Source organism: Xenopus laevis, chromosome 4L (assembly GCF_017654675.1).
Source record: "Xenopus laevis strain J_2021 chromosome 4L, Xenopus_laevis_v10.1, whole genome shotgun sequence".
NCBI classification, from domain to species: domain Eukaryota; kingdom Metazoa; phylum Chordata; class Amphibia; order Anura; family Pipidae; genus Xenopus; species Xenopus laevis.
The window spans coordinates 127,150,184-127,166,023 of NC_054377.1; the positions used below are offsets into that span (position 1 = coordinate 127,150,184).

Genomic DNA, 15,840 nt, shown 5'->3' on the forward strand with positions numbered 1-15,840 from the left:
GGGGTGGATGGGGAGGTATTGGCAGTGTATGAGAGCAGAGGAGTTATTGACTGGGGTAGGGGCCCCTGATGTGATAGGCCGGTGGTACCTGACCACCCCAGTCTGACACTGCACTCCCATGTCTTGCCAAGAATGTTATTGAGCAGTACGTTCTGTGTCAGGGCATTTGCCCAGACATTTAAAACTCAGAATATCTCCAGTACTACTGCAGGGAATCATGACGTTATATATTTATTTATTTGTTTTTTATTTTTTTTAAAGCTTAAAGGGGTGGTTTCACCTTCAGTTTATCTTTTAGTGTGTTATAGAATGGCCAAGTCTAAGCAATTTTTCAATTGGCCTTCATAGTTTTTGAATTATTTGCCTTCTTCTTCTGACTCTGCCCAGCTTTCAAATGGGGGGGTCACTGACCCCATGTGAAAATCAAATGCTCTGTAAGGCTACAAATGTATTGTTATTGTATTTTTATTACTCATCTTCCATGAGCTTTCATATTCCAGTCTCTTATTCAAATCAATGCATGGTTGCTAGGGTGATTTGAATCCTAGCAACCAGACGGCTGAAATTACCAACTGGAGAGCTGCTGAATAAAAAGCGAAATAAATAAAAAAACACAAATAATAAAAAATGAAAACCAAATGGTCTCGGAATATCACTCGCTACATCATACTAAAAGTTAATTCAAAGGTTTAAATGACTTCGGTGAATGCTGTTAACTCAGTGTTTGCTGAACTATATCTCACACAGCTTCAGCATTTCTTTTCTGTTGGTCAGAGGTACAGCCAGGAGCCACCAATATCCTCAAAAGAAGCGACAGCTCCACCTCTGCACGGCACTGCCACCTAGTGTTCAACAGGAGACACAGCTACCCGACGTTTCATATGGGCGCAACCAAGAGCTGGCTATAGGGGTGGAGTCAGAGGTAGAGAGGTGGGGAAAAAGAGACTGCAGCTGGGCGGGGACAAGCCAATAGAGTGTCAGTCGTGTCGCACATTCACATATCCAGGGCACGTATATTTAAATACACACCTATACACGAGCTAGAGGTCTGGACGTTGATCGCTCAGGGATGGGACTGGGTCGGCACAAACTCATTTTGCTGGTTCTGGTCTTGTCAGTGTCGGTGCTGCTCTACCTGCTGCTGCCCTCCGGCCAATCCGAGCGAGCTATGGAGCAACAAACCGAGTCCCTTTCCTCCGACCCCCAGAGCAACATCACCGTGCGCAGCGCGACCCTCTCCGGGGACTGGCCCACCTTCTACAGGGAGGCGGTGCCGCGCAACGGGATGGACGGGGTCGGCTCGGAGAGGTGAGTTCTGACAATAGGATTCATTGCTGCTCCATCTGTTTCACCTACAACTCCCAATAACCCCCCCCTTTGTTAGTTTAGGATGCTGGGAGTTGTAGTTGTTACATGGGACTTGGGCTGAGAGAGGCTCATAGCAGCAGCCAGGGGTTTCGACATCGCCAAACGAGCCGATCTTTCCCCGAGATTTCCGAAGACGCCCGAAGTTGCCTCATGAGGAAACTTCGGGCGTCTTCGGAAATTGAAACACCGCTAGTGCATTGGCGCTGGCGTTTTCTCAATATAGCTGGAGGAAGGCAGTTCAGGGAGATTGTCGCCCCGCAGAAGAGGTGATTAGTCACCAGGCGACTAAATCTCACCGAATCTGTCCGTGTGCTTGAACCCTCAACATCAAAACCCGTACCCCCCACCCCACGTAGACCCCCCTCGAAACGGGCCACACTTTATACTTACCCTTCGGCGCAGATTCTGGCATCAGAGTTCCACGCAGCCATTTTCCGGGTCTTCGGCACGCTGGGAGACCGGTGAAGCAGCGCATGCGCAGTTGGAGCAATTTGCAGGTTTGCGACAACTGCGCATGCACCGAAACTTGCTGAAGCGCTGGAAGAAGACATGAAGACCCGGAAGACAGCTGCGTAGAACTTCGATGCCTGAATCTGTGCCAAGGGGTAAGTATAAAGTATTAGGCAGTTGGGCTGAGGGGAGTTGGGGGGGGGGGGTACAGTTTTTTTGTTTTGAATTCTCCTTTAACTGACAGCTGGCCTGGATTTGTGGAAAGGCCCGGGCCTAGGGTGGCAGGATTTTAGGGGGCGGCATGCTGCCCAACCACACCCACATTGGTTCAAATACACTGGGGATGCGCTGGATATACAATCATTTTTTAAATTTCCCCATTGTTGATGAAAATTTGCACAAATAAAGGGGAGGGGACAGGGGCGACGAACGGTTTTGAAACTTCAACTTACAATTGCTTACAAAAACAAACCTCTAACTTGTAGTATCGGAGCAGTTAGAGGATTTGCCGCATCGCTAGTGCAGTGAGTGCTATTGCTATTTAAAAAAAAATTCAGGCTCTTAAAGCTACCGGAGGCTTTTTGCCACTCCATGCCGCCTGAAGCAAGATTCTCACCTTGCCTCATGGCCCTGCTTAGACTTTTTAGATTGTAAGCTGTAATGGGCAGGTCCGACTTTAAATTCATCCATCAAGGTTCATAGCATTGCTATCTGCCCATTAAGCCTGGCACTGCCACCCATTGTAGGATCTCTATTTGGGTTCTGCAGCTTTAGGCCTTTGAGTCCCAGGCAGGGGCGTAACTGCAGAGGAAGCAGACTCTGCCCCTTGAAGCCCTAATTAATGTGCCATTTCAATATATATTGGTAAAACAGTAACCTCTGGATATTTTAAAATGAACTTGTTGTGGGGCCCAATAACATCTATTGTTGTGACTGTTCTATCCTCAGGTTTGTGGTGCTGCTGCTTCACGGCCGCTCCTTCACCTCTAAAACATGGCAGGATCTGGGCACACTGAGCAGCTTAGCAGAACACGGGTACCGAGCTGTGGCCATAGACCTTCCAGGTAATGTAAACTGCACCGCAACTTAATCATATGAAATCTGGGCTATAAAACTGCCTCTAAGCCTAAAAAGTACTGTTAAACCATGACAGTCTCAGTTCCATGTTTGTCAACCAGGCCACTCACCTGGGACAGGTGACATTATTCTCTTTTCTCCTTCTTCATGATCATCTCCTCTGGGTAACCCGCATGTGAGTGATATCTGCGCTGCATCATGGGAGTTTTTGCCTGTTCCTGGAGTACAGAGTGAATGCAATGTGGGTGGGTGAATGGGGCTCAATGGCAGCAACAAGAGCTGAGTGCAGAGGATAACATGGTGATACTTGCTCTTTTAGGGTACGGCGAATCTCTACGTTCTCAGCCCATGTCTTCAGAAAAAGGGCGAACTGATTACCTTCTTCATGTCATGGAGAATCTGGGGGCACGTCAGCCAGTGTTGGTCTGTCCTTCCATGAGTGGGCTCTTCTGTCTGCCGCTCCTCATGCAGCACCCTGACCGACTGAGAGGCTTCGTCCCCATTGCTCCAGTGGGCACCAAGAGCTTCAAACAGGAGCAGTATCAGCAGATACAGGTGTGGCCGCTGCACATCACATGCAAGTAAATGCTACACAAGTCATTTCTGATTTCTCAAAGGAGAACTAACCCCCGAATAAGAAAAGCCCCTACCTTCTACCCTAGATAGTCCCCACACCCTGCTTCCCCCCGTATAGCTCACATATCGGTACAGAGTAAGTGCAGCGGAGCTCATTGGTGACATCTTCCAGATCTTCGTTCTTCTTCGGGTTCTTCTTACGGAATTTCAGTGCATGCGCAGTTGCTACGAATTGGATGAGTGCTCCAACTGCGCATGCTCCAATAAGGCGCTCCTTACTAGTGATGGGCGAATCTGTCCCATTTCACTTTGCTGAAAAATTCGTGAAACGGCAAAAAAATTGTGAAAAGCATTGAAGTCAATGGGCGTCAAAATAATTTTGATGCGCGACAATTTTTATACGCTCGGCTATTTTGTCCAAATGCAGTAAAGTCAATGGGCGTCTGAATAATTTTGACGCGTGACAATTTTTATGAGTGCATCCAATCCATGCCTGGCGAATTTATTTGCCCATCACTACTCCATACACATGAAGACCAAAGATCCGGAAGATGGGGCCCATGAGCTCCGCTGCTCATACTCTGCACCTATACATGAGCAATGTATTTGGGACACTTTCAGGGGTAATGGACTATATGGTGGGAAGCAGGGAGGGGGACTATCTAGGGTAGTAGGTAGGGGCTTCTCTTATAGGGGTGTTTAGTTCTCTTTTAAAGGAAAAAACATGTACACTACCATAGGGCCCTACATGGTCCCTTCTCCCCTGTCCCCAAACACATCAATGAGACCCCCCCGAACTTGAGGCAAGGGACATATCATTTTCCAATGTGCATGCTCCTGGTGGGCAATCACTGTCAGACAGCCAGGGACACAAAGAAAAACATCCAGACTTGGTGGCCACCAACCCCACTGCCAGTTCTGTCAAGACTAAAAGGTGTGGGGCAGTCGATTCATTTTGGGGTGAGTCTCCTTTGCGCAGTTGAGGAAGGGAATGGATCTGCAAAAAATCAGTTTTTTTTTTTGTTCTTTGATTCACTCCCTTATCAGTGAATATTTATCCATATAAAATAAAAGGTGCAGCAACCAATAGGATGTTTGTTTTTAAACAGGAGACCAGTAAATACTACCTTTTGTTTGGTTGCTATTGGTGATAAAAACTGCAAAATTTAGCTTCTTCTATTTCATAACCCCTTAGTGTACTGAGGAGCAGGTACCTTGTATATGAGAGGTGGGACTGTCACCCATGTGGCAAATTTGTCATGTTTATAACTGGACACATTTCCGCAGATTGTAGACAAATGTTGGGAGAATATAAATCTTCCCTTAATGGACGTTTGCGCCTCTAGTTCCCCATTGAGAATAATCTCTGGTAGCACTAGGTTAGTTATGTGGTTACATAGCATATTGAGGTTATAGTGCAATATTACACTGTAAGCAACTTCAGAAGGACAGACATAGTGCTGTTTAAGTGTTCAGAGTAAAAAAAAAAAAAACCAAATGAATGCCTCCAACAATGATCTAGACAACTAAGAAAAGGCAGTCGCTTGTAAACAAAAAACAGACCGCATTCTTACTGGAGGCATGAGCTGGGCTGCTGGCCCTAAAGGATTTGGGGAAAAAAGTTCTATCATGCAGTGTTGCTTTAAAATTCTGTTTTACATGGTGCTAGGATACAATGCCTATTATCCTCTAAGCTCTGATAATACAGTCAATACTGGGAGATGTAGTCCAACAACAACATCTAGAAAGATCAACACTGGTATGGAAAGTTTATGTCTGCTTTAACGGGCACCTGCCACCTGAAAAATGTTTCCCCCCACTGGAGGTGCAGGCTAATAAAGCCCTCTCTCTGGCTGGTGAAAACAGTAGTGAAATAATGGCCCCTACCTGTGCTAGGCCACCTGCACTAGAAGGGTAGCCATGTTTAAGGCTGTGCCTGCTCATAATGAGCGGTTCACTCGACACACTTGTTATGAACATATGTGAGATGTCACACGCATGTATATAACAAACATATCAAAAGCGGTGACATTATTCTCACTTCCACAGTTTCCCGCACTGGGAGCTCCAGCCTGTACTAGGTGGGCATCTGCACTACTGCTCCTTGCTTGTTAACCTTTTTTTTTTTTAACATTTTAATCTCTTCAGTTTCATAAGGCCCCGGACAAACACAAGTTTTTCCGCCACGGTCCGCGCCACGGTTTTTAAAAAAAGCTAACTGCGGCGTAAATACGCTAGCGTAAGTGCCATTGCCTAAACTTGAAACCGCTAAGCGTATTTACGCAACGGTCAGCTTTTTTAAGAACCACAGAAAACGCTGTGGAAAAACTGTCCATACCCTAAGATATTATGTGTTTGGCAGGCCCAGGTGCAATAGCACCCTCTGCAGTTACGCCACTGCTACTGCATTTATGAACTGCTCCCTTTCCCCAGCTACAGCCTAAAAAGCAGCTCATTATTCAGAGGCTTCTCCGTGGGCTTTGCTTGACTATGCTCTTTGGAATCAGGAAGTAGCATGAGACTTCTGTTTCATTTCAAATTTTATTTTATTTTTAGAGCAAGAGCTAAAAAAAAACAAAGGAAAAAAATGTTTCATACTTACCGTAATTTTCCTTTTCTGGTCATCCCTATGGCATTTGGCCTTTTTCAGCACGATTCGGGCGAATCCTTCTGTCTGGCTGAACTGAATCCTAATTTGCATATGTAAATTAGGGGTGGGGAGGGAAATCATGTGACTTTTCATCACAAAACAAGGAAGTGAAAAAAATGTTCACACTTTTTCCCTTTACTCCCCTAATTTGCATTGCAAATTAGGATTCGATTTGGTATTCGGCTGAATCTATCACAAAGGATTCGGGGATTCGGCTGAATCCCAAATAGTGGATTTGGTGCATCCCTACAGCATAACAATAACTTTTTTTTGTTATGCACCCATAGGGATGACCAGGAAAATTATGATCAGCACAAGCCCTACTCATAGATCAAATTTTGAAAAACAAAGCTTTCTATAAAGCAACATTAGCCAGGCTTTTGAGCCCTATGCAGTGGTGTTGCTAGTGAGGAACAGGTCTCGTTTCCATTGCAAGTGGGTCTTGGGTAAAGGCCATGTCAATTTGTGAACTTCCGCGTGGCTTTTAAAGGGAACATCAGATTGTTGTATAACCAGCCACTGCCTTGCTGCTTGGGATTCTTCTATTGGAAGCAGATAAGCAAGTTTTGAGTAATAAAATGACAGTATTCTATGAAGACAGGATTTTTCTATACACTTAACCTACTAATTTCATATCTCTTGTAATCATTTTATTGTTGTTGTAATTCACAGGTTCCCACCCTCATTGTGTATGGGACTCTTGATACCAACTTAGGCAGCCAGTCCTTGGAGAGCCTTCAGCTACTGCCTCATCACAGGCTGCTGCCACTAGAGGGAGCTGGTCATGCATGTTACCTGGATAGACCTGAAGAATTTCATGCAGCTCTAATTCAGTATCTGAGTAATCTCTGATCACCCCACTGCTACAAGAAAACACAGGCAGTCAGTGTTATTGGTGAGTGCAGAAGTGGAAGCCAGGTTTCAGGGTATTTTAACCAGAAAACCAGGTCAACTGGAGCTCATAGACATTCAACGACAAGTGCTGGAGAGTTACGGTAGTAGGATTATTACCCTATTGACCCAAACAGGTCTGTGAGTCTAGGGTCTAACGTCTAACCTAAATAAACAGAAACATTATGGACAATAAGCAGAGCTTGAGGAGAAGGTGTACAGAAGGGTTGTATGTAGGTTCTCATTGGAGTTTACATTATTTTATTTAACTGCTTAGTCTTTAGTAGTTTACTATTTAAGGTGTGGGGTTGAAGATATGCAACACCTGGAGGATATATAGGTACCAAATTATATATTTTGTAGGATGAGAAAAGAATGTGATAAAATCAACCAATGGATCACAGAAGTATTTTTATTGCAATTTTTCTGATTTAAAGGAATAGTTCGCCTTTAAGTTAGTGTTATAGAATGGCTAATGCTAAGCAACTTTTCAGTTGGTCTCCATTGTTTATTTTTTATAGTTTGTGAATTATTTGCCGCCTTCTGACTCTTTTCAGCTTTCAAATGGGGGACACAGACCCCATTTTAAAATCAAACGCCTTGTAAGGCTACAAATGTATTGTTATGGCTACTTTTTATTACTCCTCTTCTTATGCAGACCCTCCCCTTCATATTTTAATCTCTTATTTAAATCAATGCAGGGTTGATAGGGTAATTTGGACCCTAGCAACCAGATGCAAACTGGAGAGCTGCTGAATAAAAAGCTAAATAACTAAAAAAAAAACCACAAAAATGAAAATTGCAAATTGTCTCAGAATATCACTCTCTACGTCATACTAAAAGTTAATTTAAAAGTGAACAACCCCTTTAAGGCCTCGGGAAGCCTACTTTTTTTGCACATTGCTCTATGAAAATATTAGTGGGGGGCACTGCAATCTGTTCATTATTTATAATCTTTTCCTATGTACAGGTATATTTCATGTGCAGCTGTAGCACAATATCTTTGTTGTATCTTTGTTGTGTCACAGCATCTGGCTATGGTCCCCAAGGACCCTGTAAAGTGTGTGGCTGAAAACTAAGCAGCTGCGACTTTCCTACGTACCTTAAATTATATGGTCTCATTTGTTTAATTTTGGTGACTTGCAATATCGGTGCACAAGGTGAGGCAATATTGTGAGCTACACCATCCTTTTTTATTTAATCAGACTAAAAGCACAACCTACATACAGGGTGATCTTTTACATTGATTGAAAAGGAGCTTTATAACTTGGGCAAAAATAATGTTAAAAAAAATGTTGTAAAAACTACAACAAAAAACATGTCTGAATTAAAACATTAAAAAGTCATTTGATTGTGTCCCTTTAAGTGCTGTATTTATTTGCATGTATATTTCACAGCATTTTGAGTGTAAAAGAGCAGAGCAAGTCACTAAGGTACAATTATAAAGGAACAGAGACAGATAAAATCATGAAAAAATGTGGTACGGTCGGATTTATGATTTATAATTACCATAAATAATAACAATAATAATAATTTATACTATAGGACCTACCAGGGCCGCCATCAGAAATCACAGGCCCTGTACAGCAACATTTTTTGGGTCCCAGCCCGGCCCCCAAGGTTCTTTGGATCATTCAGTTCTTTCGGCGGCACATAACTTCCTCGCTGGTAAGGGGGGCCCGGCTAATTCCAAAAGTTCAGCACAGCCTTGAAGCCCGGGCCTGGTACAGTTGTACCCTCTGTGACTCCATGATGGCGGCCTTGGGGCCTACAGTATCCAGGAGTGTGGGGTTTTTATGAGTGAGAACACACAAACCTAGCATCATCATTAACAATACATTAGAGGTTTGCAGAGACGGGAGTGGAAGGGCTTGAATAACCTGCACAGAGCCCTGACCACAACTCAACTAAACACTTAAGGGCTCTTAGTGACAAGCATTTTTACCTGCGCTCCCTGCGTTCCGTTTTTCTGCGTTCAGCCGCAGGGGAGCGCAGGAATAGACGCATTACATTTTTCCCAATGGGGCTGTACTCACACAGGCGCGTGTAGGCGCCGAACGCAGGTTGAGACGCAACATGCTGCATTTTTCCTGCGCGCGCCTGTGTGAGTACAGCCCCATTGGAAAAAATGTAATGCGTCTATTCCTGCGCTCCCCTGCGGCTGAACGCAGAAAAACGGAATGCAGGGGAGCGCAGGTAAAAACGCTCGTCAGTAAGAGCCCTAAGAGGGTTAATTTGACACTGACTAACAACCTGGCCTGATCCCCAACACCAGTGTCCAATCTTACTAATTCTCTTGTGGCTGAAAATAAAGTAAATACCAAGCAAATACTGAATAAAAAGCTAAATAACTCAAAAACCTTCAATAATAAAACATTAAAGCAAATTGTCTCATTACAGAAACAACAAAAATCTGGAGTTTTAGTTTAACTAACTAACTGCCGGCTGCCCAAAACTGAATTAAACTATGGCATAAACTATATGCAGTATTGTTTCAGTGTAGCATTGCATGCTGGGTGCCTGGCCCACCGGCATGCCCTGGTATCAAGTAGTTTTTCTTTAATATTTGCATCATATTCAAACTACCGTGCCAGTCTTCATTTCTCTACAATAGAAAGGAAATTTTACGCTGTAATCTAGGGATGGGCAACCTGTATCTCCCCTCTGTTGTCAATCTACAACTCTCAGCATTTGTACATTCTAAATTGTCCTCCAGGTACAGTATGTTCTTGTTTTCTTGGCAGTGGAATGTGAAATTTACAGCTGAGCCCTGTGTTACCTCCTCACTCATTTAAAACCAGACTCCAATTAAATCCGTACACTGCATAGCTAAGCATCAATTCATTAGTGTGCACACGTAAAATCAACAAATTGATCAACTAAGGAAACCAACTTGGTGCAACCCACCTCGACCACTAAAGCCAAAAAGGCTGTGGGGCTGACCACAAGATATAAGGAAGACAACAAATACCAGAAATGTATCTACCATAGAGTGACCTCACAAGATCGTCTTAACAGTGGGGTCAATGTGGAGGGACTATGTGGGCTGAGCCCCCCTGAAATTTTTTTTTCTGCAGGGGGCCTGGCTCTTCTTAGTTACACTGCTGCTACACCTTCATGCACTTCACTTTCATTAGCAAAACTAGTGATGGGCGAATCTGACCCGTTTTGCCGGAAATTCACCAAAATGCATTGAAGTTTATGGGCGACAACTTTTATTTTGACGGTCAACAAATTGCGCAACAAATTTTTGACGCATGACAAGTTTTAATATATTATTGCACTAAAACTCACAGAAATGTGTTCAAACTTTCATAACCTGCCAAATTTTGTAAAATGGACATGGTAATCAGGGGTGTGACCACAAAATGGGCGTGGTCAAAAGTTTTTTGCCTTGCTGCTAGGGTTGCCACCTTTTCAAAAAAATTCTACCGGCCAGTGGTGGGGGCAGGCCATGATGAAAAGGATGTAAAAGGATGTAATGATGTAAAAGAGGGTGTTGCCATGTCGCAGAGATGGCCAGAAGGAGGAGAACAGTTACGTTTCCAGCAGATTGGGGGCGGGCCAAGGGGTTATGTTAAAGGGCATGTAAAGTCTAAAATAGAATAAGGCTGGAAATGCTGTATTTTGTATACGAAATATAAACATGAACTTACTGCACCACAAGCCTAATCAAACAAATAATTTATGCTTTCAAAGTTGGCCACAGGGGGTCACCAGTTCTGCATGGCTGGGAAGTAAGGTGGGGGCTCCCCCTGCTGTTCATAAGTATGATTGTTTCCCGCTCAGCAGTTAGGGACCATCTGACAATTCCTATCTACAGCAGTAAATGAAGGGAGAATGTCACTGCATACAGTCAGGTTTCTTATAAAAACGGTACACATTTTTTAATTAAACTATATTGGAGATAGGTTTCTTTTTCATTAAAGAAAGTAAAAATGGGATTTTATATTTTGCCTTTACATGCCCTTTAAGCTACACATACAAAAGCTAGACCAAAGCTGCCTGCTGACTCTTCAGTTTTTTTATTGTCCTGTGTATGGCCAAAATGACAGACTCCACGTCTTATATCTGTTCAGGGATTGGCCCAATTTTGTCCACCTCTGAGATCAAAGGACAAAGATCTGCTCATTTGGTGACCTCATGAAATATACTGTATGTTTTTGTAGCTGCAGTTTAAAAGGCTTATTCGTTGTTTACAGGTCTTAACTGCAGAAAAAATAAACCATGGTGATAAGTAAAATTATATAAGACCTGTTTATCCTAAGAAACCACAAACAGCACCTCCCAGTTATGTTGGTATAAAACACAGAAACTGGATCATCATTATATTATTACATTTTTATCTTGTTCCCCCTAGTTGCACCCGGGGTGTGTTATACTCATTGGGGAAACTCATACCCGGGGAAACTTGTATGAGGGGAGGTGAGACAAATGCTTAAATGCTGCTAACTCTTTCCAGAAATTTTGTACACATCCACCATTTTCTGCTCATAAAAATAAAGATGGAAACCTCGATGCCCATGGGGCACAGGACATGAAGGGCGTTACTATCCAGTTAATCATTGGTTGGGGAAATATTGTTAAGAGAGACCAAATGGTCAAGTAGGCAGGTAAGTGATGGAAGAACAACAGTAACTGAAAACATCTGAGACTGTATTCTGATTGGCTGGCAGATGGTAGGGAAATTTGGCTAAAAAATGCACTCCTGTATTATAGCACTATTTCCCATGGTTCATTTTCCTTTACAGTATAATTGACCCTTTTCTCTTACTCATAACTAAACTTGCTAAAAAGTAACCCTGTCTCATTACTAAAAGCAATAATGAGTAACTGTATCTCTTAATAATTAACAGTTTTTCTCCTTGCCAAACATTTCCAAAAAGGTAAAGGTAATTAGACATACACTGATAACCGAATGGAAGTATTTAAAATAGGAAATTACAGGTTGAAAATATTATAAATAGGGAAATAATGGGATGAGAACATCTTTTTAAAAATGTTCCAGATCCTGCTAATGTTCATGGTCTCAAAGAATTGCCCGGGCATTTATTTTTTTTACCATCTAAGTGGAATACTATAGTGTTTCTAATTCTTCTTAAATTTATTCTGATTGTTGCCTCTGTATATGACTTGGGCAGAGAGGGTGGACATTATAAGAAGGTTCGTACTGTAAAAAACCCTCACAGGTATCTGGAAGCTGTGCGCCGGCTGAAATCTGAAGGATGCGGATTCCCATGTACCATACACCTCACTCTGGTGCCAGGTAAGAGTAACTGGGAATGGGAGGGCTTGGCATAATAAAGGAAAGTGCAGTAGGCGAGGGTTACATAGTGGTAGAGATTTAATAATAATCAATTTAGGCCCCATCTGCCTATAAAGTGGCACAATGCAAAACGCACAGAGAAAGTCTGGCTGGGTATTTGTAGAGGATTCTACAATCACTAGTAGGCTAGCAAAAGCTTGAAACCCCACCACCTATTGATGAGCTCCTCCATTTTGAGGGGCTGCAATTTGGGACCATTTTACCCCATTCAAGATCATCGGGATATATGTAAGAGTTGTTTGTTGTAATCTTCAGACCTTTAGGGGGTGCTTCTCCCTGGTGTCCCATAATGCAGCAGCTGTAATCATAGGGATTGGAAAGAAGTTAAGTTGAACTACACATGTATCCTTTGACTGTGCAGGGAGATATTGGATAGTTAATATCAAGGATATTATATCTGCAATGTTGAATGCTTATAACTACCAGAATGCCACTGACAGGCTTTTGGTGAATGCTGGCAGTGGTGAACAAAAGTTTTAGGGCCATGAGTTGTATAAACGAGTTATGGGTGATCAGAGAGAACCATATGGCCAGTCCCACTTGCACGCATAAATACATAATGGGGAGATGGTGCCTATAGTAGCGGTGTGCTAAAAGTCTCTGGGAAGGGACTGTGGGATAGCAGGTATAGTAGGGAGAGATGGTGCCTATAGTAACAGTGGATAATAGTCTCTGGGAAGGGACTGTAGCTGTGGGATAGCAGGTATAGTAGGGAGAGATGGTGCCTATAGTAGCAGTGGGATAATAGTCTCTGGGAAGGGACTGGGGCTGTGGTATTGCGGTATAGTAGGGAGAGATGGTGCCTATAGTAACAGTGGGATAATAGTCTCTGGGAAGGGAGTGTAACTGTGGGATAGCAGGTATAGTAGGGAGAGATGGTGCCTATAGTAACAGTGGGATAATAGTCTCTGGAAAGCGACTGTGACTGTGGGATAGCAGGTATAGTAGGGAGAGATGGTGCCTATAGTAACAGTGGGATAATCGGTCCCTGGGAAGGGACTGTGACTGTGGGATAGCAGGTATAGTAGGGAGAGATGGTGCCTATAGTAACAGTGGATAATAGTCTCTGGGAAGGGAGTGTAACTGTGGGATAGCAGTTATAGTAGGGAGAGATGGTGCCTATAGTAACAGTGGATAATAGTCTCTGGGAAGGGAGTGTGACTGTGGGATAGCAGGTATACTAGGGAGAGATGGTGCCTATAGTAACAGTGGATAATAGTCTCTGGGAAGGGAGTGTAACTGTGGGATAGCAGGTATAGTAGGGAGAGATGGTGCCTATAGTAACAGTGGGATAATCGGTCCCTGGGAAGGGACTGTGACTGTGGGATAGCAGGTATAGTAGGGAGAGATGGTGCCTATAGTAACAGTGGATAATAGTCTCTGGGAAGGGAGTGTGACTGTGGGATAGCAGGTATAGTAGGGAGAGATGGTGCCTATAGTAACAGTGGATAATAGTCTCTGGGAAGGGAGTGTAACTGTGGGATAGCAGGTATATTAGGGAGAGATGGTGCCTATAGTAACAGTGGGATAATCGGTCCCTGGGAAGGGACTGTGACTGTGGGATATCAGGTATAGTAGGGAGAGATGGTGCCTATAGTAACAGTGGGATAAAAGTCTCTGGGAAGGGAGTGTGACTGTGTAGGAGCAACAATAACAGAAAGCGGTTCCATAGTGCAGCACTGACTCTTTCAGAAAGCACATGACCAGGCAAAATAACCTGAGATGGCGCCTACACACCAATATTACAACTAAAAAAATACATTTCTTGGTTCAGGAATTAAATTTTATATAGTAGAGTGAATTATTTACAGTGTAATTCAGAAATAAAAACGACACCATTGAAACCGTGACAGAATCCCTTTAAGGACATATTAGGGGGAATGCCTATTTGTTCTACTAGAGATTCCTGGAAGGCCATCTTGGGGGTCAATTAGAGCAATATTTGAGACAGATAGTCTTGGAAAAGCTGACCAGTGTTACTGATATGTTAAGTTAAGGGAGCCCTGGCCAAATATTAGGGCTCAGTTGGGATCACGTACAACAAACATTGGATTCTGGGTTCTTTGTTAGACTACAGCAAAAACTAAATATATGGCCAACACAATTAAACACTGCCTAGTATAACAGTGCAGACCTCTCCATTACCTGTCTGGCTAGTAAGTGTCATTCAGCAACACACCTGCAACATTTCCCAGTGTAAGTATTTCAGCTGTTATTTACGCATATTGTACTCATAGTCTGTGGGTGGTTGTTGAAACTGCAGGTCACAAGAGTACCATTTGGCCTCAGAATACAATCCTTTGGGAAAAACTTAAAACTATAAATCCTGTCTTTCTGGGCTCCTCTTGTGTTTGGTGCTTATTGTTAAAATGTTACCCAAAACATCTATTGGCTTAGTCCATAATTCTGCAGAATAATTGATGAAAATAGTGGAAAACTACACTTAAGGCCCTGGAGTGCAAGTTGGACTAAATTGTTTTTTGTGGTCTGGGCTTCTTCTAGAATCACAGCACTTTCTCTAGTAATATATTTGTAATGAGCTACGTGCTGCTTTGGCCATAAGTTATAACGAAAGGGAATCCTAAACATAAAAAGTCAAACCTGTTTGTAGAAAGACTCATGGTGTATGGGGTGTTTTCTCTATATTTCAACTATGCAGAAACACCTGCTGTCTCTTATTAACTGGTACTAGCACTTTTCAGCCTGGAAATGCTTACTAGAGCTCTTACTACGGCATCATTGGGCTGAAAAAGCACCAAATATTGGTCAAATTAAGTGTTTATTAATTAAAGTTTTATTAAAACCCCTAGGAACAACAGCCCCCCTTAACTACCTTCCATCGGCCCCCCTCACCTTTCCCTCTCCACTCAGTGTATTGCACAGGAAGGCACATCTATTTGAAAACTTAAACCTTAATTGCAGAGCAGTGGAGTTCCCTTGCTTTTAATGGAGGGCTATTGTTCCTAGGGGGGTTTAGTCAAGGTGTAAAAGAGTTAGACCGTGATCTACTGTCTTCAGAGCAAACACCCTGGGTGCAACTGCCATACCCTTACAGTCATATAGATGTTGGTGCATTGATATTGTGTATCCCCAGGCTATTGTCAGATCCTAATCTCACACTCAGAGATGTCACCACTGTGAACCTGACACAAGACAGTGGAGGAGTTTACTTCAACGTTGTGCCATCTGAGATGACGGCAACTTTTGATCTACGTGTACCACCTACTGTGAATTTAAAAGTAGGTTATTGCTACTGTTTTATTTCTGATGCAAAAAGGAAAGGTTGTGGGAGCACTCCATGGCTAAATAAAAATGTACTAAAATACAATGGAAGTGCTACTGATCTGGCCAAATTAACTACAGACATAGAAAAAAAGAAGAGAGATTGATCAATGCACATTCCCTGGTCCGTCATATAAGTAATCAATGCAGATGCATGTATTTACAAAGACAGGGTTTTTTTAGTTACAAAATGATGATCAAAAGATTGATAAGCCACCAT

General features: G+C 42.9%; 1 protein-coding gene across 1 annotated transcript; it reads left to right on the forward strand.

Moving 5' to 3' along the window:
• The first annotated feature begins 924 nt into the window (after window positions 1–924).
• Window positions 925–8,358, forward strand: abhd14a.L (abhydrolase domain containing 14A L homeolog). The gene is made up of 4 exons (XM_018258992.2): window positions 925–1,308; window positions 2,767–2,882; window positions 3,215–3,450; window positions 6,794–8,358. The coding sequence occupies exons 1-4, from the start codon at window positions 1,070–1,072 to the stop codon at window positions 6,971–6,973; spliced, it is 771 nt and encodes a 256-aa protein (XP_018114481.1). The 5' UTR covers window positions 925–1,069; the 3' UTR covers window positions 6,974–8,358.
• The last annotated feature ends 7,482 nt before the right edge of the window (window positions 8,359–15,840 follow it).